Source organism: Mustelus asterias, chromosome 10 (genome assembly GCF_964213995.1).
Source record: "Mustelus asterias chromosome 10, sMusAst1.hap1.1, whole genome shotgun sequence".
In the NCBI taxonomy this organism is placed as follows: domain Eukaryota; kingdom Metazoa; phylum Chordata; class Chondrichthyes; order Carcharhiniformes; family Triakidae; genus Mustelus; species Mustelus asterias.
In genome coordinates this window covers 74149545-74175516 of record NC_135810.1, presented here as the reverse complement: position 1 = coordinate 74175516, position 25972 = coordinate 74149545, and the positions used below count along the sequence as shown (strand labels likewise).

The following is a 25972-nucleotide window of genomic DNA, read 5'->3' as shown; positions in this document are numbered from 1 at the left end:
TTTTCTCTGATTTTTTTGTGTCCAGAGTTGTGACATTCTTAGCTGAAGGCATCCTGAGCGTGTACAGTGCGTACAGTTTTCCAAACGCACCAGTGGCACTTTAGATAGACAAATGATAGGATGCTTCTTTTAGTCTATGACGAAACCCACTTGGTTGTTCAAAGGTCAGTAAAGAATAACTGGAGGACAAATTTCAAAGATTAATCAAGTAAAAATTATTTTGAATCTTTTTAACAGGCTCTCTGTGTGATGGAGTGGGGAGGAACTTTAGAGGGACTGTAGAAGGGAATTTCAAATTAGCTAGTGAGATTCACTGACAGATGTAGTCTTTGAGGAGACAGGATAGCAAGAAGGGGATTAAATGATTCTTTATAACAAGTTAATATGGACAGTTTGCTCACAAGTGAATGCAGTAACAGTATTAAAACAACTTAATATGATTTTAAAGTATATATTTATATATATGTATATCAAAATATTGAATGTATTTTAATACATTGTTCACTTTGGCCAAGAACAAGATGCCGCAATGTATAATGGTTTAGGTCAGAAGGTTAGAACCATGGGGTGAATATCCCTTAGGCAGCAGAAAGAGGTATTAGAAATGTTAAATATGTGGAACAAATGTTGTAACTTTATGAATAGCGGCATTCATTGTCTAGACACAGAATAGATACGTACCTAGGGCCCAGGGTTTACGTGTCTATTCATTTGGCAATGCGCCAGTGGGAAAGTTCATTTTGACCTCTGGGGAGAGCGTCTGTGGGTGCCTAGCAACCAGGAAGTCAGTTTCATCAGGATGGAGGGTGATATCTATATTAAACGGACCAGTGAAGAAGCATTATGCTGGGTGGCAAATTGTGAATGGCCAGAGTATCTGACAAAGTATGTATTGATGTATAATTGTAAAATTAAATCGCTCCTAAGCTAATGGAAGGCAGAATTATAGATAACAGAATCCTATAACCGATTTGTAGTTTGGCTGAGTGCCTCAGATCTCCCGGAGAGGTTTTACAGCTCTGAACCTGAGCTGTTTGACCCTTTGGAAGGTCTCTGAATGGCCATATGTTTCTGTTTGTATGCCCTATTTGATTTTATGTTTTAAGTAAATTTTGTTATGTCTTTTGAACAGAGACTTTGCCTTTTGCGAGTTTTTTGAATAAAGTCTAAGTTTTTAAACATAAATTGGCCATCTTTTCAAATTTCCCACAACAGGGACTCTTAACCTGAGAAAGAAACACAGCAGCCTTGATTTTCCTCCAGTTGCTAGGCTAGTGACAAAGTGGGACTTGCCACATGACTCTGCAGCTGGCCTTCAGGATTTTCCTATGGGAACCATAGAACCATAGAACCATAGAAAATTACAGCTCAGAAACAGGCCTTTTGGCCCTTCTTGTCTGTGCCGAACCATTTTATGCCTAGTCCCACTGACCTGCACTTGGACCATATCCCTCCACACCCCTCTCATCCATGAACCCGTCCAAGTTTTTCTTCAATGTTAAAAGTGACCCCGCATTTACCACTTTATCCGGCAGCTCATTCCACACTCCCACCACTCTCTGCGTGAAGAAGCCCCCCCTAATATTCCCTTTAAACTTTTCTCCTTTCACCCTTAACCCATGCCCTCTGGTTTTTTTCTCCCCTAGCCTCAGCGGAAAAAGCCTGCTTGCATTCACTCTATCTATACCCATCAAAATCTTATACACCTCTATCAAATCTCCCCTCAATCTTCTACGCTCCAGGGAATAAAGTCCCAACCTATTCAATCTCTCTCTGTAACTCAGCTTCTCAAGTCCCGGCAACATCCTTGTGAACCTTCTCTGCACTCTTTCAATCTTATTTACATCCTTCCTGTAACTAGGTGACCAAAACTGTACACAATGTTACGTTTGCAGGTTAGGTTCCGAACTTAATGAGGATGAAGGTGGGGTTCTGCAGATAACAGCAGTCATGCAAGGCAGGTTGTGCAAAATGGCAAACTTGGAGGTAAGGAGTTGAGAAATTTAGGAAAACTTAGCAAGGCTCGTTATTGCACAGGGAGACCGTCCTTTTTTGTGTGCTATATAACCCCTGCGACAATGGCTGCCCCTGCCACATCTGTGCCTCATGTTCATACCTCCAATCCCCAGAGAGGAGTCATGGGACATGGTGTCCACAGTACAACCTGGGGCAGAGCAGTGAAAAACATACCACAATTTAATGATACTCATGTTAATCTGTGTTTGTGCTATGCCTGAATTCAGAATCCAAAGAATCCCTACAGTACAGAAAGAGGCCATTCAGCCCATCAAGTCTGCACTGACTCTCCGAAAGAGCGTCCCACTATGGCCTCTGCCCTATTCCCATAAACCTGTGCATTTACCATTGCCAATCCACCTGACCTTTCTTTTTATTCATTTGTGGGACATGGGCGTCGCTGGCTGGCCAGCATTTATTCCCCATCCCAAGTTGCCCAAGGGCAGTTGAGAGTCAACCACATTGCTGTGGGTCTGGAGTCACATGTATGCCAGACCAGGCAGATGGTAGATTTCCTTCCTCAAAAGGACAGTAGTGAACCAGATGAGTTTTTACAAAAATCAACAATGGTTTCATGGTCATCAGTAGATTCTTAATTCCAGATGTTTTTTATTGAATTCAAATTCCACCATCTACCATGACGGGACCAAACCCAGGTCCCCAGAACATTAGCTAAGTTTCTGGATTAATAGTCTAGCAATAATACCACTCGGCCATCGCCTCCCCTACACATCTTTGGACAATGGGAGGAAACCGGCACACCGGGTGGAAACCCATGCAGGCAGGGAAAAATGTGCAAATTCCATATAGGCAGGAATTGAACCCAAGTCTCTGGCGCTTTGAGACAGCAGTGCCAACCACTGCGCACCTCGAGGTCAGACATGAGGACATGGGCAAATGCTAACAATTCACCATCAAAAACCTTGCAAATCTTGGGTCATCTGGCTTTGAAGTGTGGTCTGTTAATGTGGAGTTTTCCACTGATTTAGAAACCATGAGGTCGCAATTGGTATGCCTTATTTGGCCATTAAAGACCATTATTTTATTGTCCAAATTGTGAAAAATTATCTCTGAAAAAAATCGGTTCTAATAAATAAGCTAAGGCTTTCGAATGGAGTGGTCTGATATTTAACAAAAACAGGTCTTTGAACATCCTGAACTGGGTGGTCATTCTCCAATCTCTCGGATGGAAACAACACTCTAGCCGCACAACTCAATAATTCGGGTTTATCACTTCTCATGAGACACATTATAATCGGATGTTTTAAATAAAATGTTAAGTTTTGCTTCGATCATTATGGATCTGGGAGGTAACTTTGGATGAAGCAGAATTAAAGGGAAGGAGTTCCAAATGTAACAGTTAAGAGTAGTTTATTCCTGAAATGGTTTCTAGTTCCATTCCGCCCGCTTTGTTATTAATTGTTTTTGAAGTGCAGCGCGTTCCACTCAAGTATTCCAATCACAAGCATTAGCTCCGAGGAACAAGGGACCTTTGACAGCTCCCGAGGAGAAGCAGCATGGAGCAATCAACCGCGGCCAAGGGCTGTCACCCTGAGCTTGTCAAGTGGTGAGATGTGAAATAACTGGAACAACACGACACGATATATTCGGAAATAACTAAGTTATTTACACCACTTTAGCTAAAACAAAATGCCTGTTTTTAAGAGATTCCGGTTACAAATGTACTTAAAACAACAAAAAATACTTTTTGGGCTGTCGAGGTTCATTACAAATTATAGAAATCTATCCAACGGTCATTTACTTTTATCTTTTTTTTAAAAAACATAACATTTTAAAAACGGCTTAAATATTTCATTGTGAATGAGCAGTTTTGATCTGCGGAGGAAGCTGGTGTCAATGCCAGCATCTCCACAACTCAATCGACTCAAATTCCACCCCTTATGAAGTCAACAATATGAAAGAACGCCGAGTTAACAAACTACAGACACATTAATATCTTAATCTAGAGAAGGAGCGAGACGAGCTATTATAACCCGATGAAATTGGTGCATTGTAACAGAGCAAATCTGTCACGTGCTGTTGTATTTCAGATTTAAAAAACATAAATGTTACAAGTTTTGTTCCCCGGATTCTGTCTCATTTTAATTTGGGGCCGAAAAAGAGGCAGGAGAATGGGGATGAGAAAAATATCAGCCGTGATTGAATGGTGGAGCAGACTGGATGGGCCAAGTGGCCTAATTCTGCTCTTATGTCTTATGGAGATGATTTTTTGTCCAAATGTAAGGTGTTGAAAACCCAGAGTACAGCAGCTGCTGTCATCCCCTTTGTAATTGATACTTCACACCTTTCACCAAGCTGATCCCCTTTCCCAATTTATCAGGAGACACATTTCTAACAAACTCTATCAGTTTGCAGGTGGAAATTGGTAGAAACTAAAACAGTAAATAAACTTTCAGGTTAATTACTTGGTCTCAGCGTTCCATGGGGACCCCAAATAATGTGATATATTGAATGAACAATATTTTGAGGAGGGGAGGAGACAGCAATCCTACTTAATCAATGCAGAATTCAGAAAAGCAGTGGAGAGAAGAAGCTGAGAGGCTCTGACTCCTAATATCACCCAAAGCACCACTTCTCTTAACACCAATCTGAGATAACGATTCAACATAATCCAGAATCATTTCGCACCATTGAACATAATCCAGAATCATTTCTCTTATTCCCAATTTAAAATGATGTGCAAATTATATTAAACCACTGATCCTTTGTGATGATATTAGCACTTCTGATTTTTGTCATTATGGCCGCTATCAGCACCCTTCTTAGCCATGATCATTTACATTCCCTTTGTCTTTTTGTCTATGGCATCTTTGTCAATCCCCCTCATCCTAACAGTATACATCTCGACTACTTTCTATTGTCTTCAGCTCTGATGAAGGGTCATCCAGATTCGAAACATTAGCTCTTTTCCCTCTCCATTGATGCCGTCAGACCTGCTGAGATTTTCCAGCATTTTCTGTTTTTATTTCAGATTCCAGCGTCCGCAGTAATTTGCTTTAGGTTAGCTTTAGTCCTCTAATAAGGCAGGCATATCATCCAATTGCCAATTCTGACCAAAGGTCTGCACTCAACCTGTTAAATATCAACCTGCATTTTCTCTTTACAGATATCAAATCTGCTACATACTTCCACGACTTTCTATTTGAACTTTAGATTTTTTTTTAAACTGTTGATTCCCATTAATCTCAGGGGAAAATAAAGAGAGGAAAATCTTTCCATCTATTTTTGCAGCAATGGTATGAGGTTTTTTAAATATTCATGAGTCATGGGCATTGCTGGCTGGCCAGCATTTGTTGCCCATCCCTAGTTGCCCTAGGAGGGCAGTTGAGAGTCAACCACATTGCTGTGACTCACTGAGTCATATGTAGGCCAGACCAGGTAAGGACAGCAGATTTCCTTCCCTAAAGGACGTTAGTGAACCAGATGGGTTTTTCTGACAATCGACAATGGTTTCATGGTCATCAGTAGATTCTTAATTCCAGATTTTGTTTGTGAACCCGGATCCCCAGACCATTGACTGAGTTTCTGGATTAATAGTCTAGCGATAATACCACTAGGCCATCGTCTCCCCTATTTCTACACCGGGAACTGACATTATGTTGTACTTGCTACGTTGTACAGCCTGCTGTAACACTCTTGCAATTGACTCGTCTTGTAGGTTTGTGGTGGTAGTTCCAGATTATGGAAGTTACAGTCACAATGTTAACACTATATGAAGTGTCATATAACATTGGGGTCCTATTGCATCTTTTTATAAAATAACTTGTTATCTAAGCACTAGTTTTAAAATGTTATTTTTACTGCAATTAAAATACCAGAATGCCAAACTACATTTATGATGTATCCCTTTTTTCAGGCTACTTGAACATTTTTATGTTTGTGAAGGTTGGAGCATTCCTCGTGGTCTCATTTACCAGTTTTACCTGGAATATTGTAACTACAATAGATTAAATCCAATAAATGCAGCTACCTTTGGAAAGGTATGATACACATATGGATTAAGGTAGAGTAAGTTAACAACTAAAACAGTAAGGAATATGGTAAAACACATGCAAATACATTCATACAGATTAGAAGCAAAAGCTGAGTCCAATGGTAAGTAAATATAAATTAAAAAGTTATATATAACTGTCCTTGACTTACAAGGAGTAGATGATGAAGCTGGCGGCTATTACAAATTGATTCCAATATAGTGGATTTCTGCAGGTAAATAGTTGATTCTTCAATTTCAGTTTGTCGGGTTTGGCACAGAAATTTCAGATTTTTTTCAGCTGTGATCCTTTTGTTCCTTGGATTGACTTCCCCAATCAGAGAGAGAGTATTGAGATATTCCTGCAAAAGCTGGCTATTTTGTTTTTGTTAGGGCGCTGCTTCTATTACTGCATCACACACCTTCAGTGTTCCACACCACAGACTTCCAGCTGCTTATCCGCACAGAAAGACTGAAAGACACAGCCAGGCATTGGGATTGCTCTTTCAACTGGCTTTTAATCCCTTTCTTTGTATATTCCAAGAGGAAACTGGAATAGTCCATCTAGGCAATTAGACCGAAGGTCTTTGAGGTAAAATAGCCATTATGCCCCTTTGTTGTTACTGGAGACTGTAATCAGACTTTGGATGCTTTCAGAAGGTGTTCGATTGTCCCTCAGAGAAAAACCCTGCAACCATTCCTGTTAGTGGCTTACTATACATTCTCAGCCATCTTTGGAATTTGTGTCTATTTTAAAAATATGAAACTCAGATCCCTTAAAAGTCCAATATTTCTGCATATATATTCCATTGGGGCGATTCTCCCATCCCACTCCACTAATTTTTTAGCGCCGGCTGATTCACGGGATTCGAGCTGGGCGTTCAGCCCTGAGCACGTCTCCCAGCCTAGGTTTTTTGGCGTAGAGGAATCCATGCTGAAATGAGCGTAAAGGATGCGTTTACATACCTTTAAATATAATTAGTGGGTCAGAGACTCGAATCTCCACCCCCGCTAGTGTCTGCTCCCCTCTCTGGTGTGACATCATGCTAACGGGGTTTACAACTGCTGTATAAAAGTCGGGAGCTAGCATGGCAGCATTGAACAGGAGTAAAGAGGTGAATCTTATGGAGCTGCAGCTCCCGAAGTCCAGGGGAGGATGGAGGATGGAGGCAGGAGGCAGGGCCTGGAAACTTTCTGCCTGCTGTGGGGATGTTCCTGGAGAGCTGGAAGTGCTGTCTTCAAGCCCAGGGATGTTCCTTGCAGTCTCTGCTCCTCTGGGATGGAGTCCTTTACCGAGTGCTGGTCAGGCTGCTGTCTGCAGCCACTGGCTGTTCCTTTGTTCTCTCTGTGGGGTGTGGTGAGTGACTGGACTGAGTGCTGGGGTTTTGGGGGGGTAGTGGGAGTGCACCATGTGCTGCTTGAGGGCTAATGAGTTCAAGCAGCTGGTGCTCGAAGCAGGGGCACTCAGGTTAACACAGACACTCATATTGTATGTACTCTGCAGTGAATGGGAATCCATCTTGTGATAATTAGGAGTCTGTCCCTACCATGTGTCCCTGACCTGCAAACCATGCCTGGAAGGGAATACTGTAGTTGCACTCATGGCAATGGCTCAAGGATGTGCAATGCCATGCCCGCACACCAACTTGCATGCTCTCCCTGCCTGCTGTTACCATGATGCCAATGGCAGGCAACCTAATCAGGTGACGCATGGCACCCCAGACTGTGGTTGTGTTGCCAGCATCAACAAGTGGCGGAACTGGTCCCAGTGAAGGATTGGAGGGGTGGGGTGCTGGGGTAGATGCAGGCAATGACATGTATCTATCAATCTCTCTCTCTGTCACCCCCACCATGCAGAATGGATCTTGGGCTTATAGATTTAGAGCTGGCCATCATGGTGGCGGCTAAGGAGGAGGCGGCTCAGGACGTGGAGGGGGTGGGGAGGCTATTGCAAGAGCAGCTAGTGGTAGGCCCTCAGGATGGAGGGCAGGGGGCTGCCCTTGATGTGCAAGAGGTGGGAGAGCAGTCACCTGAAAGGGTGGCCAGGAGTAGGAGGATGCGAAGGGCCAGAATGTACCAGACCAGAACATCTTTCGAGGGGCTGTCGGAGGTTATGTGCCGTTGTCGGTTACACCTATCCAACGGCATGGTCTGGCATCTGTGTGAGATGCTCGCACACCTGATGGGAGGGGCGGACATCTGATGGGGAGGCCAGGAAGCCAGTGATGTCATGTCACTGGGGGATGGAGAGGCCAGCGATGTCTGTGGCAGGGGGGCGGTGTTTAGGGTGTGAGAGGCCAGCGATGTGCGTGGGGGATTGAGACCAGTGATTTCAATGCTGGAAGGACTTGTTTAGCGATCTCCCAGAGGTGTGTGCACTTGTGGGGACCCACTCAGCGTGCTGGTTTCAGCCTCTTCTGTGGGAATAGACTCCGCCCTGGATTGTGGGAGATTCATTTTTAAAGCCCCGCTGAAAAGCCAGCATGATTTACTCCAGTTTTCACGTGAATTCAACACAGAATTTCTTTGGGAGAATCCTAGCCAATGTTTTTTCTCCATCATAACAATTTGTAAGACTACTTTAAAAGTAATCCCTTAGACAGCTGACAATTTAATAGCTTTGAGTAGCTAATTTATCAAATAACTTAAACGTAAGCATGTGATTAACAATCTTCAAAGCTTAAATAACTTAATTGTAACAAGCAGAATGTTTAGGTCAATCTCCTTCTTTTCCTGAAATGCAGGCATTTGCTTCTGATGTCTTGAGGTGATCAACTCCTACAGAGCAATTCTTTGAGAAAGTGACCAAAGAGGTGGATGAGGGTAAAGCAGTTGATGTGGTGTATATGGATTTCAGTAAAGCGTTTGATAAGGTTCCCCACGGTAAGCTATTGCAGAAAATATGGACGCATGGGATTGAGGGTGATTTAGCGGTTTGGATCAGAAATTGGCTCGCTGTAAGAAGACAGAGGGTGGTGGTTGATGGGAAATGTTCATCCTGGAGTTCAGTTACTAGTGGTGTACCGCACGGATCTGTTTTGGGGCCACTGCTGTTTGTCATTTTTATAAATGACCTGGGTGAGGGCGTAGAAGGATGGGTTAGTAAATTTGCGGATGACACTAAAGTCTGTGGAGTTGTGGACAGTGCGGAAGGTTGTTGCAGGTTACAGAGGGACATAGATAAGCTGCAGAGCTGGGCTGAGAGGTGGCAAATGGAGTTTAATGCAGAAAAGTGTGAGGTGATTCACTTTGGAAGGAGTAACAGGATTACAGAGTACTGGGCTAATGGTAAGATACTTGGTAGTGTGGATGAGCAGAGAGATCTCGGTGTCCATGTGCATAGATCCCTGAAAGTTGGCACCCAGGTTGATAGGGTTGTTAAGAAGGCGTACGGTGTGTTAGCTTTTATTGGTAGAGGGATTGAGTTTCGGAGCCATGAGGTCATGTTGCAGCTCTACAAAACTCTGGTGCGGCCGCACTTGGAGTATTGTGTACAGTTCTGGTCGCTGCATTATAGGAAGGATGTAGAAGCATTGGAAAGGCTGCAGAGGAGATTTACCAGGATGATGCCTGGTATGGTGGGAAGGTCTTATGAGGAAAGGCTGAGGGACTTGAGGTTGTTTTTGTTAGAGAGAAGAAGTAATAGAGGCATACAAGATGATCAGAGGATTAGATAGGGTGGACAGTGAGAGCCTTTTCCCTCAGATGGTGATGGCTAGCATGAGGGGACATAGCTTTAAATTGAGGGGTGATCGATATAGGACGGATGTCAGAGGTAGGTTCTTTACTCAGAGTGATAAGGGCGTGGAATGCCCTGCCTGCAGCAGTAGTGGACTCGCCAACATTAAGGGCATTCAAATGGTCACTGGATAAACATATGGATGATATTGGAATAGTGTAGGTTAGATGGGCTTTATATTGGTTTCACAGGTCAGCGTAACATCGAGGGCCGAAGGACCTGTACTGCGCTGTAATGTTCTATGTTCTAACCCTGCTTTCCCATGGATCTTTGCTTCTAATTGACACCACCTTACTTGTGAGAGATGATATTTGAGTTGGTTTCACTCTAACCTTTCTCAGTCCCAGACTATTTGCAATTAATTACACTACATTAAACTGCCACAATGTCTCAACCACTTAGAATACATTAATTGTATTTAGAATCCTAGAACCCCTACAGTACAGAAAGAGGCCATTTGGCCCATCGAGCCTGCACCGACAACAATCTTACTCAGGCCCTATCCCAGCAACCCCATGTATTTACCCTGCTAATCTCCCTGACACTAAGGAGCAATTGAGCATGGCCAATCAACCTAACCTGCACATCTTTGGACTGTGTATGCACAAAGGAAATGCTGGAGACACGTAACAGGTCAGGCAACAGCTGTAAAAAGAACAGATGAGTTTAAGGCCTGGACAATATCCAGGCTTAGGCTGACAAGTGGCAAGTAATGAAGGAGATAGTCATCGACTTCAGGAAGCATAGTGGAGGACATGCCCCTGTCGACATCAAGGGGATGAAGTGGAAATGATCGAGAGCGTCAAGTTTCTAGGTGTCCAGGTCACCAACAACCTACCCTGATCCCTCCATGCTGATACTATAATTAAGAAAGCCAACCAACACCTCTACTTTCTCAGGAGGCTAAGGAAATTTGGCATGTCTGCTATGACTCTCTCCAACTTTTACAGATGCACCATTGAAAGCATTCTTTCTGGTTGCCTCATAGCTTGGTATGGCTCCTACTCTGTCCAAGACCACAAAAAAACTACAATGAATCATAGAATACCTACAGTGCAGAAGAAGGCCATTCGGCCCATCAAGCCTGCACCAACAACAATCCCACCCAGGCCCTATCCCCGTAACCCCATGTATTTATCCTGCTAATCCCCCGTAACCTACACATCTTGGGGCAATTTAGCATAGCCAATCAACCTAACCTGCACATCTTTGGAGTGTGGGAGGAAACCAGACCACCCGGAGGAAATCCAGGGAGGATGTGCAAACTCCAGGCAGACAGCCACCCGAGACTGGAATTGAACCCAGGTCCCTGGCGCTGTGAGACAGCAGCGCTAACCACTGCGCCACTGTGCTGGGTGTGAACAAATCCCAGTTCATCACTCAAACCAGCCTCCCATCCATTGACACTGCGTACACTTCCCACTGCCTCAGAAAAGCAGCCAGCATAATCAAGGACCCAACACACCTCGGATGTTTTCTCTTCCGTCGGGAAAACGATACAAAGGTCTGAGGTCACATATCAACCGACTCAAGAACAGCTTCTTCCCTGCTGCCATCAGACTTTTGAATGGACCTACCTCGCATTAAGTTGATCTCTCTCTACACCCTAGCTATGACTATAATGCTACATTCTGCACTCTCTCCTTTCCTTCTCTATGTATGGTATGCTTTGTCTGTATAGCGTGCAAGAAACAATACTTTTCACTTGTATTCTAATACATGTGACCATAATAAATCAAATCAAAACACATTTGCGTCAAACAAGTGTCAGACAATGACCATCTCCAAAAAGAGAGAATCTAACCATTAACTCTTGACATTCAATGACATTACTATCACCAAATCCCCCACCATCAACGTCATGGGGCTTACCATTGACCAAAAACTGAACGGGACTAGCCATACAAATACTGTTGCTACAAAAGCTGGTCACAGGCTTGGAATACAGCAGTGAGTAACTCACCTCCTGATTTGCCAAAGCCTGCCATCTACAAGACACACATCAGACATGTGATGGAATACTCTCCATTTACTTGGATGAGTGTAGCTCCAACAAGACTCAAGAAGCTGAACACCATCCAGGACAAAACAGCCCACTTGATTGAGAGCCCATCCCCAAACATTCACTCTTTCCACCATCAATGCACAGTAGCAGCTGTAGGAACCATCTACAAGATACACAGCAGGTACTCAGCAAGGCTCCTGAGACAACACCTTGCAGACTCACAACCACTACCACCTAGAAGGGAAAGGATGGTAGACACATGGGGATACCACTGCCTGCCATTCATTATCCTGACTTGGAAGTATACTGTTGTTCCTTCACTTTTTTTGGGTCAAGACCCTGGAACTCCCTCACTCACAGCACAGTGGGTGTACCTACATCATATGGATTGCAAGGTTTAAGAGAGCAGCTTACCCTACCTTCTCAAGGGCAATTAGGGATGGGCAATAAATACTGGCCTAGCCAGCAACACTCATATTTCATGAATGAATAAGGAAAGTGATTAGTTTAATGTATTGGGCATTGGAACTCTGTCAAAACTGGATGATATTACAGATAAATAGCACTTTAAAATGAACCAAACAATGAGATGCAGAAAAACCCATAAAGAAACGCAACATTTTTAAAATTCTGATAAAGTTGGTGCAGGCATCTGACTAAACCCATTTATTATTGTTTTCTTCTCAATATTCCCTTGTAATAGAAATTCATCTAAATTATTTAATTCCCATTTATTTGACAGCATAAAGAGAATAAATAAACCAGAGCCTTGAGGCATAGTACATTGATGTTCTTGAATCACTAGAATTAATTTAATCATTAGATGTGATTATTATTCCAATTTATAATCACAAGGACAACACCAGATAATATTGCAGTTGAGCACTGATGCATATTTTTATTTCTACTGGTATCTCTACATAAATATTAGTAGCTTATTAAAAACACTGAATGGGATGGTTATATCTTTTGTGCATCTTAAGGCTTATGATTAAATTTCAATGGGAACTATATTATGAGCTGCTTAATCTTTTTTGATCAAACTGTTTTTATGTGGATGTTGTTTGTTATAAGTACTTTTGAATGCCAGTTTGAATGACTTAATGGTTTCAATGCGCATTCCATTCAAGGAAATTGTTTTATTTAGATCTAATGTAATCTGTTAATTTTCTAATGACTAGATTAAACATCAAAAAATTAGGAGGGGCAGTTTTGTTATTGTCGTGAATTTTCTACTTTGCTTTGAAGCTTGTTCGTTCAGTGTTTAGTGATCTGAGAACGAGGCGACTGGGTACAAGAGGGTGTGCAAGGTAACATCTCCATTTTCTTCTTATCATCTGAAAATAATGCAGTCAATTTTCACTTTTATCCTGTTTTGAAATCAGTGGGATTAAAGTTGTATACATTTCACAACATACAGCTGATTTTCTCCAACTCATTAGTGCCCAGGTAGAAAAGGTGAAAAATTACCCCACAGGTCACTTTTAAAGATGTTGATATCATGGGAATTTGTGTGTTCAAAGTATGTAATTTTATACTTCACCTAACAGCAACCTAAATGCACTCCTGTTGATAAGTAAAATAGATTTCAGTCAACATCCTGAATGCACTACTGATGATAGGGTAAAGCAGATTTCTGCTTGGAAAAACACTACAACTGTTTTCTTCAGAATAATGCACAGTGGAGGAATGCAAATGTCAGCTGAAAATTCAAAGGGGAGGTTCATTGTGTTTAAAGCAGGCGTTGTCATTTATGCAGGAAGTGAAATGTTGAATATCAGGAGCCAAGCCCAAGGACCTGGGTGCGGTGCTGCAAGAAGTTCAGTGACATCATAGAAGTGGTCAAGGTTAGTGAATATATCTTCAAATGCTATACCATACAAACTGCCCCTCTGGCCTCAGCCATTGCTCAATTCACTGTGGCCCTATCGCTCACCTATCAACAATTTCTCTCAATCAGGAATTATACCTCATCTGCTCCACTGCACTGCTGCAAGGCTCATAGCTTTACTTACAGCTTACACACACTGCCAGCCTTTCAGCCACGATGGCTACTTTAGCCATATAGATTGCACAACAATTACTGACACAGATTCCTCTATATTGCAGGTCAAGATAGCGCAGAATTGGAGGCAGCAAACCAGAGGGGGATGGGTGTCCCTGCATATCATGAACTCATTGGAGGAGACGTTATTGGCCCATTTTTGGGACATCCATTGCTAAGGCCGCAACTAGCAGAGGGACTGAAATCACTTACGATGCTATCCTGAAACCTAATCTGCCTTCTCTCATCCCACCTCCTCCTCATTCCACACTCTGTTGTGAATTACAAGGTGCAGATGGTGTACCTTCCACTTTCACCCCTCCCTCACATCATTTTACCCTTGTGCTGTTTTCTTTTCAGATACCCAAAAACTGCAGTCTGGCTGGGAAGTGGAACAATAGCAAGGAGACACACTGCCACTTTATTTCATGCATGCATTCACCTACTCAGATATTAACATTGAATGTAATTTAGAGTATAACTTAGAGGTGAAACATCTGGCATGAGTGGCTTCCAGACAGAGCAGGGGGCAAGGGTAGCATGGGTGTGCAGTACAACATCATATGAGTTCTGCATGAGAGATTTGGTGCTTCAACGGATCAACCTAGAGAAGAAGGGTGATGAGTATGCACAACAACATTCTGAGTGCATTGAGGTACCTGCCACAAAGCCTGCATTCAATATCAACATGGAAGAATCTGACATCAAGTTGGCACCAGGCTTTATGCAGAATTTAGAGCCTATACTTTTCAACATGGCAACAGTGGCCAACTCCATCAGCACACTTGTGGACCCACCCATGATGGCACCTGATAGCTAATGCCTCAGCTTTTGTAGCAAAAGAAGTTTTCACCAGAAGCCTGAGTGTTGCAGTGCAAGTTATGCAAGGTCAGGCTCTCCTTGTGCAAGGTCAGCTTGCTGCCATGTAAGGTCAGACTGCATTCCTCATGGCTATGAATTCCACTGTGCAAAGAGGTTTGTGGAGAATTAGAGCAGTCTATAAATCTGTCTCCCAATAGACCACTGTGATTGTCGAGGCCCTGACCTGAGGGTGGGTCAATGGTTCTATGGAGGACAAACCTACTCTCTTCTCTCAGTATAACAGCAGTCAATCTACTAGCTCTGCCACTCTGCCAGTTCCCTGGTTGTTGCAAGTTAGCTAGCAAGTCCAGATTGTTGTCACCCATGCTGAGGTGGTGCAGTCAGCAGCCAGACTTCTAGGCCATCGTTGCTCATGGTTGTTCTTGAAGGCCATCTGCAATCTCCTACTGAAACTCAGCAGCCTTTCACCAGCCACGCTACAGCCACTGCAGTAGGGCTGTTTGACAGCACTAGACCAAGCAAAGGCACATGGAGGACAGCCTCTTAAGGAATGCACACAAATAATTACTTTTGTATGCAGTGTGGTATAATATCAATTATAAATTTAGTATGGAAAGTTTATTTTGTAGTGGCTTTTATTTTCGCATTGTGATCAAGGGGATGCTGTGACCATCAGTAACAGAGGGAAAGTAAGGTTTACACATTTTCCTCGTGTCTGTGTGGGTTTCCTCCAGGTGCCCCGATTTCCTCCCACAGTCCAAAGATGTGCGGGTGAGGTTGATTGGCCAGGCAAAATTGCCCCTTAGTGTCAGGGGGGATAGCAGGGTAAATACGTGGGTTACTGGGATAGGGCCCAGGTTAGATTGTTGATGGTGCAGACTCAATGGGCCAAACAGCCTCCTTCTGCAATGTAGGGATTCTATGATTCTATGAAGGTGTGGGACTGTTGGTAAATGGAAAAATGAGTTGGAGCTACTAGTATCACACCGGAATGAGCACACCAATGATCTGCTCTTTCGAATATAGAATCACTGCAGCACAGGAGGAGGCCATTTGGCCCATCGAGTCTGTACTGACCACAATCCCACCGAGGCCCTATTCCTGCAATCCCACGCATTTACCCTGCTAATTCCCCTGACACTAGGGTCAATTTAGCATGGCCAATCAACCAAACCTGCACATCTTTGGACTGGTGGGAGGAAACCGGAACACCCGGAGGAAACCCACGCAGACACGGGGAGAATGTGCAAATTCCACACAGACAGTGACCCGAGGCCAGAATTGGGTCCCTGGCGCTGTGAAGTTTTATGTGACAGTTCTCATGGAGATACATAGCACACTGGAGTAATCAGTCACATGGTCAGCGGATGGCCTTTGTCACCCTTTAGTTTGCCTTGATGGCTAGAAAGCAGCAGGCACAGAAATCTGCCATAAAAATGAAGGCTTCTGATTGCTGCCAGGATACTGTCATTGATCGACATGATTGTCTGCCTATGATTGCCTGCGATTAGACTTTGAGGGGATGGAATAACTTTCGGTACCAGTAAAGGACAGAGTTAATGTGTTGCACCCACAAAGTGTTGTGCAGTCAACACTTGTCTGATGGGGGAATCTATAATCAATGTGAAGACACCTCCAATTATTTCTGGCAAGAACAAATGGAATGTAGTTAGCTCTGAATGAATGGAGAACGTCAGTGACCTCCCTAACACAACAATCGATGGCAAACTCTGAGATGTTTCGAATATCTCCAGCACCAGCCTGAAAGCAACCAGACACATAAAAGTTCCTTTCTACTGTCAACTTCACAGTCCTTGTCCTAATCCAAGGTTGCTCAGTCAATTTTGTATGCCTACTGCCACTTTTCATGTTCAGCTGTGCATGTTTTTAGGATAGGTTGTTGCTCGAGCATTGAACTCCAAAATGGCACCACTGGTATCAAATCAGACTTGAAACGCTGATTGACAGCCTGATATGCCTAATCTGCATACATCTGGCAGCCATTTAATGTAAATCCATTTGGGCCTCCTCCTGAGATCCTTGGTATCAGAAGCCAGTCTTCATTTAATTTGATTCACCCCACATGATATCAAGAAATGTCTGAAGGCAAAGGTACAGCAAAGATTATGGGCTCTGACAACATCCTGTCTACACCATTAAAGACTTGTGCTCCAGAACTAGTATCTAGTTAGTGGAAAACGCCACTTGTGTAACCATAACAGCAGCATGAAATGACTTGTTTACCTGTGTTCAAATTTTTGAGATACTTTCCGGGGAAAGACTGTGCACTTTTCAGGTAGGAAAATGGAGGCCTTTGGCTCAATTGCAAGTCTATGCAATACAGAGTGCACAGTGATCTGATCAGGAAAGCCATTGTCATGCAGGATAGCTTTGACATGCTTTATTTCTTCATCAAGGTAAGCAAAAGGGCCCTACTTACAACATTGCTGTTAAGAACAATCTTATAGTGTGCGGAGCTATGCGAATCCCAACATGTATATTGACAGGTGAAGGCAGTTTTGCAGTTGACCATAGTGAAGAACCCATTAGCAGATTTCTCAATTAGAACATTGAAGAAAAGAACCAAGTTATATGTCTCCATATCAAAAGTGCATTTGAGCATGGGAAGGAGCATACTAAGGTGTTGACACACTCTTAGCTACTTTCTTCCTTTTTCATACTTGAAAATTCTTACAATCCTGGCTAGTTTCATCTCATATTCTATTTTTCTCTTTTCATCAACTTTTTGGTGACCCTCTTACTAGCTTCTAAAACTCTTACAATCATCAGACTTCTTTACAAAATTATAAGCCTCTTTTTTTAATCTAATATTATCCTTAACTTCCTTAGTAAGCCATGAATGGATCTGTCTTGCTGATTTTTTGTTTTCCAATGGAATTTATTTTAAATAAACATTTTGAAACATTTATTTTAAATAAACATTTTAATGTTTCCCAATCTTTATTCACCCATCTATCTTTTAGTTTCACCCATTTAACTTTAGCCGGGTCTCATCTCATATCTATGTAATTGACTTTGTTTAAGTTTAAGATTCTTGATTGTGATTGTAGTATTTTGCTTTCAAATTTACTGTCAGTGTGTTTGATCCAGTTTATATGAAGGCCCACACAACTATTCCATTGTCTTTGTTACAAGCACCAAGATTTTTTGCTCAGTGCTCTGTCCAATGGTATAATTACTGTTAGAGGCTCTATAAACTACTGTTTTCTGAGCCTTGCTATTCCTAATATCCACCCATACTAATTCTACTTCCTGATGTCTCTGAGCCATGATCCTTTCTTAGCAATGTTCTATGTTATCCCTTATTATCAGGGCTATCCTTCCTACTTTTCCATTCCTGCCCAATATATTTGGTTGTTTCTTCAAAATTATTTGGAAAAGAAGTTAGAGAATATATTTCTAAAGCTTCAGGAAGCTATTTTTTTTAACATGAAAATTGTCTGTGGACATCTTCCCTCCCATGGCCTGCCCATACTTCCTGCTGATAAAAAGCTGAAGAGGCACCAAGGTCAGGCTTTCTTTCATCCTATTTATACTGCAAATTATGTGTGCAGATCATTAGTGAGGTCAGGAATGACTCAGGTACCTGCTGCATCTGATTCTCTTTGCAGGCGGCCACTCTTTCCATGGAGATGGACATCAGCACAAAAACATCATGATACTCATGTTTGAGACAGTTTCATCCAATCTCTCTCCAATCATGTGCAATGACTCTGAAAATGCTGACAGAATCTCAGACATTTCTGCTGCTGCTCCAGAATAGTCCTCTTCTTAGATGACCCCCAAGGCTCAGCATCTGCATCTAGCTGAGCAGAACTTGGAATGTCCTGCACCCTCTGATGAGGACTCTCCACTGCTATCCCTCTCTCTACCAGCCGTTTGTGCCTCACTGTGTGATAACCTCACTATTTCCCCTGAATTCCCATCAAGGTGTGTATGTCCTCTCTGGTGGAGGGTGTGCATGAATCATGGGACAGTGCTTCCTCAGAACATCCTCTAGGAATCCTTAACTCCCTCCCATGACTGAAGAACCTGTGAAAGATAAAATACATAATTAGAACTGACATGGGGAAAGGGTTCAATGTCATCTTCGTGTAGATGTTCTAATTTCATTTCGTGGTGACAGTAAATCACCATTAGCGATGATGTGCAAGAGGCAGTGTGATGTGCAATTCTGACACCAGGTATCTGGGAGGCCCCCATCTCTCCTTCGCTAATAACAATGCATTGCACCACTTTATCCATCTCCCAAAATTCCTCCTCTGACGTGGTCAGGGTGCCTATCACTGGAGGGCTACCACCACCTTCCTCCACCCCCACTCTCTGTATCTCTCTGGAGATTGGCACTCTCTTCTACAAGGAGAGAAAACAAGAGAGTTACAAGTATGAGCAATGGATTGTGTGGAGAGGATGGGGCAAAAACATTTTCATGGAGGGTTGAGTGTAAGGCGACAATGAGGTGAAAATGTCAGATGTTAGCTGTTCAGATGGGAATGTGAGGTGCTGCCTCATGAGAGAGGAATGAGTGGAACTGCAAGGTGTGTTGGTGTGAGAGGTGCTGTGAAAGAAAATGCTGGGAAAGTGAGAATATGGGGGTCAGCAGTTGAAAGAGAGACGTCACTCATCTTTCCTGCTCTCCTGGGACCATTGAATCTCTTATAGCTCTGAATCCAGCTGCAAAGCACCAGATTCCTCCTTTTCACCTTCAGCCACTTCCATTCATGTTTGCTTGGCTTGAATGGCTGGTCTCTCTTCCTGCCTGGGTGTAACAATACTTCTCTGCATTTCCTCACAGCCTGCAGCATGACCTCCAGGGAAGAGTCAGTTAACCAGGCCACAGCCTTCTCACATCTCGCTTCTATTCTTGTGCTTGATAAAGCCTCAATATTCAATCTGCAATAAAACAATTCTGACCCTTGCCACGATTCTTTTAAATAGGGCGGCACGGTAGCACAGTGGTTAGCACTGCTGCTTCACAGCTCCAGGGTCCCGGGTTCGATTCCCGGCTCGGGTCACTGTCTGTGTGGAGTTTGCACATTCTCCTCGTGTTTGCGTGGGTTTCCTCCGGGTGCTCCGGTTTCCTCCCACAGTCCAAAGATGTGCGGGTTAGGTTGATTGGCCAGGTTAAAATTGCCCCTGAGATGCGTAGGTTAGAGGGATTAGCGGGTAAATATGTGGGGGTAGGGCCTGGGTGGGATTGTGGTCGGTGCAGACTCGATGGGCCGAATGGCCTCCTTCTGCACTGTAGGGTTTCTATGATTCTATGAAATCCTTCCATTGACAGGTGTGGACCATCACCATGCCCGCACTCTCTAAGTAAATCTGGAAGTGGAATGCTAATCCTGTGGCTGAGTTAAACAATGACAGCAAAGCCTGCTCCACTCAGAGTCAGGCTCCTGGTCCGTGGCTAGGCCCTCAACTGTAAGCGCATTGGTTTAATTAAATTTATGCCTAGATGGAGACAGAAGGTCAGGAAGATAGGTGTACTTCCAGGAACCAATTCCAAACCGCCAAATTTAGCATTTCAATTATCAAGTCCCAAACCAGGAGGGGCACCTCTATTATAGAATCCCTGCAGTGCAGAAGGAGGCTACTTGGCCCATCGAGTCTGCACCAACCACAATCCCACCCAGGCCCTATCCCCAGAACCTCATGCATTTACCCTAGATAGACCCCCTGACACAAAGGGGCAATTTAGCATGGCCAATCCACCTAATTCGCACCTTTGTGGACTGTGGGAGGAAACCGGAGCACCCGGAGGAGACCCACGCAGACACGGGGAGACTGTGCAAACTTCATGCAGACAGTGACCCAAGCCAGAAATTGAACCCGGGTGTCTGGCGTTGTGAGGCAGTATTCCACCCCATCCAGTGCTGAGAGATCTATGTCTCCTTTTCATCTAATTTTAAAGTCTTGATACTTTATTTTTATTGCAGAAGTTTAATTACCAATGAACAATCTATATTGTGAACTAGTATTATCACGGGCTATTATAATTTCATTTATTTACTTAGTTTGATTTTGTGTTATTACTTTAAATTACATTTTTTGAATTGTTGAGTAAACACTGTCCTTCATCCTATGTACTTTATATAAAACATAATATATTTTAAATATATATGTTATTTCATTTTTTTTTGAGAAAAATGGTATTGCTTTTACAGAAAATCTAATTGCTTTTATAGATATCACTATGAAGGGATACGTGTGAGACCACATTCTCATCTATATGGTCGATATTCATCTCTGATGACCAATAAACAATTTGAAAGGTAAAATAATGCTCATTCATAAAGTGGATAACAAATTATATATTTGCATGAATTTAGACATAAAGAAAATAATATTGTGTATTTGGTTAGGACTTCAAATTGGTAAGTTACTTCTCTTCCATCTGTTATAAACCCATGTTTTATATTAAAAATGACTTTATTTATTGAGTGGGTTGAAATTAGCAGATAAATGACAAGACTAAACAACAGCATTTGAAATGACTAAACAGCAGCTTCTAAGATGGCCAAACATTTGTATAACTGTGCATTACAAATTCCAAAGTCATTAGTATGGAGTCAGGCTATCTAAAAGTAGTCCACCAAAGACAACTAACTTAGATTATTGTGAATGGTCCATCTCCAAAACATCACCTGTATATTCAACAGGATGTGGAACAAGATATTAGATTCAATCACTTTGGACAATGGACCCTGGCAGAGAAGAGAACTCCTCCAGCCATAATCTAATCACTTCTAAACAATGAAATCAACTTGCTATGACCATGTTTGGGTACCTGGTCAGTTTGTGAGGGGAGATCATGTGAAAAGCCAACACTCCTTGAGTTTTAAGAAGCTGCTTTTCTCCAGGCTGGTGAGAAGAACAGAAACAATCTGAGTGTGAGACCAGAGGGAGCCCAAGTGGACAGTCTGTCTCTACAGCCATCCCCCAAACTTGTGCCCTACCTGTTGTTTGACCAGTCACATGTCATGGGCCATGGGCAGTGTCTTAAAGAATCTGCTGCTGACTCCAGAAGAAAAGATAAATGTGTCTTTCATCATCTTTGCATTGTTTCTACACAGAGTGTGCATGTGTGTGTATGTGTGTGTTTCATTCCTGTACCCAGCTAGCAAAGTAGGGATGTAAAGTGAATAACACTCTGGTTGTGGAATCTAAGGGCCCGATTTTACCAACAATTTGCGCCCGTTTTCGGGCACAAAATCGCAGTAAATTTGGGCTTCGGGCCTTTAATGCGATCTGCACCCGAATCCGAGCAAATCGCGACTTTACCGACACCCGATTCGGGTGCGGATCCGGTCCGTGCCCGAGTCGGGCGGCCCAACAATTTAAATGCATTAGCATGCATTTAAATCGATTTAATGAACCGCGTGCCCAACTCTACCACCAAATCCCACTTTACCTTCTTCTGGTCCATTCAGGATCCGTGCTGTAAGCGACCTGCAAAATAAAAATCCGAAGCGGATTTCTATTCTGCAGGGGAACCTCCGAAGCTCTCTCTGCCCTTGTGAAGTCAGTCTGCGGCCACCATCCTTTTCAGAGCGCCCCGATATCCAGCCCACACCCCCCAGCAGTGGCAATCCCTCCACCCCCTGCTGAACCCCCCCCCCCCCGCCCGTCCCTGAGATCAGACCCCCCTGGGAGGCAGGCCCCCCTTGGCAGACCACACCCCCAACCTGCCTCGATCGCTGGTCTCCCTGCACCATCCTTCTCAACCATCTTCAGTCCTTCGAGAGCCTGCAGCACCTTCCTGGCCACAGACTTGGAGCCACGGCTAAAGTGACCGGGCTTCACACCGTTCCGCTGGCATCCGCCGGAGGAGGGGGGCGGGCTCAGATGAATCTCTGGTTGGGGGGGGGGGAGGAGGGGGCTCAGGTGGATCTCTGGTTGGGGGGGGGCCTGCCTCCCAGGGGGGTCTGTATTATTAAACTGGCCAAAAGGTGTCCCTGGGTCATGTGACCTTGCTTCTCCACAAAACCTTCAGTAGGGATGTTTATCTAATGTCTGGAATAGGGGGCATAACTCAAAAGACTGAACGCACATATATCACAGCGTGAAAAGCCAGCATTCTTTTAGATGAAATATACAGTCACCATAGACTTTTCTTCAACTGCAGTAATGACTGAAGTGGCCAACATAGGACCAGTTGGAAGAAAGCTGACAGCCTCCAGTGTAAAGTGCAGCAAGACATTTCAGAGTTCAGTGAATGGTGAGATTTTTATTTCAGCATCAAAGGCAAAAAAGATAATTTATTGACCAAATTCAGTTGTTCCAGATGAGACTTGACGATTTCCAGGCAGCTGGACAGAGATATTGGTACAGGATGGATCAGTGGGAGCACTGACTGACAGACTAGCCCATGGAAATCTTTCGGCACCCACTCATTATCTGTGTTTAACAACACAGATTTGTGGCTACGTGGAAATATTAAAAGTTACTTCTGATCAGCAAGAATGGTGCAAATTGCAAATGTAGTTAAATACATGCAGCTGTGTTTATTGCTTCTGAGTGGCTTGCACAGGAACAGGTTATATTTTTAAACTAACAAATAATTGTCATTCTGAGTGAGAAATTTACTTGCAGGTATGATTTTAAGTCAAGGCATCATTTCTACTCCTCAGATCTGCAATCTGACACGGGCGCGCTTTTTCAGATTTTCTTCGAACTGCGCATTCGCAGTTCAGAGCTCCGATCGTTCCGGCAGCGCTAAGCCCCGTCCACAGCGCAGATTGGACTGGAGCTGGCAAAAAGCGTATGGGCACGCTGCAAAGAGGATTCCGGGCTTGATCTGTATTACGCCCGGATCCAGCCCTTAGACTCCAAATGGTAAAATCGGGCCCCAAACCTCCATTATATAAGAGTGAAAGAAAATGGAATGAAACAAAATGTAAAAAAAGGGATAGGGAAACAAGGTTCATTGTTGCATCCCAACATTGTGTAACCATGTAGTTGTATAATTTTCAAGGAGAAGCATTAAAATAAGAAAATTAACATGACACCACTCTAGAAAAAAAAACTCTGGGATACTCTTTTCAGATCTCTATAAGCAATCAAACAAGTTCATGGAGACCAGGGTGGCTGAGTTACACAACACCTGACATGTTAGAGGAACTGTATGACAAAATAAATGATGAATACTTCCCCAGGTCATCCGAAAATAGCCTGTTTTATTATTGGGCCTTTTATCAATCTGTCAACACAAGCAAATTCTCCCCAAAAAAATTATTTTTATAGAATATCCTTTGAATGATATGGACAAGGCTTCTGAAAGACAGTAACCAATGCTAGTTCTTCGCTGGAGCAGGCCAAAATTAATCCCACAAACTGTTCTCTTCCTGTAGCCTTGTTTCTTCATTCAATCTTCATTTCAATAATGAGTTTGGTATGATAACAAAAAACTGTTTGGAATTTCAACCACAAAATAAACCTATGGCAAAATAGCACCATAGCCTCAACAGATTTTATCAGGCAACTTGGGAGAACCCATGTCTATGGGACGAAAAGGCAAAATTGGCAACAAAAGACAAGATATACTATTGCACATCCCAAACAACCTGTACTGGATTTTTGTGCCCAAGTGTGCTTGAAAACTGATGAGATTAAACCTAAGATAGCATAGGAGTTTGAGGTCAGGGTCTGTTATACTGGTTCCATATGGTCCCTTTTATTGTTTGTTACTATAACATCAAGCTGAATTGAATACTTCATTTGCTGCAGTAGATCTCATTAGAATTTAATTTAAAGGTCAGCCATCAAAAAATCAATCCACAACAAATGAAGCAAGATAAACTGCAAGTGTGACAAAATCATTATATTTTAATAATGTCACATGCTATAGAATTGAATCTGTAATCCGTGCATGCTGATATTGGAACCGTACCCAACATATTCCGATCATCATTATCATTATGATCAGAACTACAACAACGTTAGCATACATTATTTCAAAATGAATATGTACTTTATTCTTTGAAATTGCAATAGCCAATGAACCTTTGCTATGAGACTCCAAACATTCATAAATTAACTAAAATTAATCATATTTGCAAATGCTAATTACATTATTTTCATTTAACGTTATCATTGGAAAATGTTTATGTTAAACATAAATCCAATTTTAATAAAAAACTTCAATTTTTCACAAATATAGGATTTATGTTACTATAACAAACATAGTCATCTCATCAGAACCAATCTGCAATATCTAATTGGCAGTGGCACTAATTTAATAAACTCAATCTTGCCATTGATTTTATTGTGGGATAGAAATACTATTCAGCTGTTCAACTGTTATGGCACAGGAAATGATGGAGCTAGCACAAAGGTCTTGGGCAGTGATGGAGAGGCATAAGTAATGGATGAAGATGTGGTGATATTTTCTGAAACTTTTGCTTTGCAAATCATGCTGTGCAACGTAACTGCACCTTATACTATTACAAATCAACCCCAGTCTAACACCGGCATCTCCGCATCATTATTATAAATCAAAACGTTCTGGGTCATTGTGCTCAAAGAGAAACAGTCATTCGCAGAAACTAACAAGATATCTAAAACTGTACTTTGCCTAACAGAGATAAGAATCTTTATATTTAGAAATTACAAAAGCAATTAGATATTGGATTTTAACATTGGAAAATCCAGTCTTGGTATATCTGTTAAGTATGTTAGATGACCATTCACCTTAATGCACAAACTAGCTCTCATGCATGATTAGACAATATCAGTAATTATAATTCAAAAGTACTTCATTAGCATTTTGGAACATCCTGCAAGCCTTTCTTTAATACAATAATATTAAGATGTTTTTCTTTTCTTTCCTGAATAATAGCTTGGATTTTTCCAGCTTGGAGGGAGAAAGTCTCTTCACTGTCAATAACAAGTGCAGAAAGGTTTGTAAAAAAAATCACTTTTTAAGTATTCAGCCAGAGAATCTCACCCATTGAGTTTGCTGGTTATGAACCCCTTCCTCTTTGTTGCAATGCTTCCTGTTACATTCCATTGAGACTTAAATATCGGTCATTGTTGTATTCTGATTTATTGTGCGAATAGACCTACATTCAATTATTATATAGCTGTAGCTATATAAGCCAGAGGTTCTGCTCAAATACTTGTTTTTGTATTTGCATATATGTACCTTGAACACTTGCATTGTAGCAGTGCACATTTTAGACCATTAAATAATGGAGTGATTTAAAGCTGGCCTCTCAAAATATTATAGTTGCAGATGAATTGAGTTGTGAAATTCTTAGCTCAACCTTCTATAAATAGACCATTTTAATTGTCTATAAAGTTTATGAAAATCAATATTAATATTGCAGGAATGTA

At 42.5% G+C, this 25972-nt stretch overlaps 2 protein-coding genes across 2 annotated transcripts in view; both read left to right on the top strand.

Moving 5' to 3' along the window:
• LOC144499454 (RPA-related protein RADX-like) overlaps positions 1-14196 on the top strand; it is an 86260-nt gene extending 72064 nt beyond the window's left edge. The window contains exon 15 of the mRNA XM_078221440.1: positions 14156-14196. Within this exon, the coding sequence (XP_078077566.1) occupies positions 14156-14196 (41 nt within the window). The remainder of the gene's footprint in view (positions 1-14155) is intronic.
• A 10805-nt stretch (positions 14197-25001) lies between these two features.
• LOC144499453 (DNA-binding protein RFX8-like) overlaps positions 25002-25972 on the top strand; it is a 52099-nt gene continuing 51128 nt past the window's right edge. Inside the window, exon 1 of the mRNA XM_078221439.1 lies at positions 25002-25061. Coding sequence (XP_078077565.1) covers positions 25002-25061 — 60 coding nt within the window. The remainder of the gene's footprint in view (positions 25062-25972) is intronic.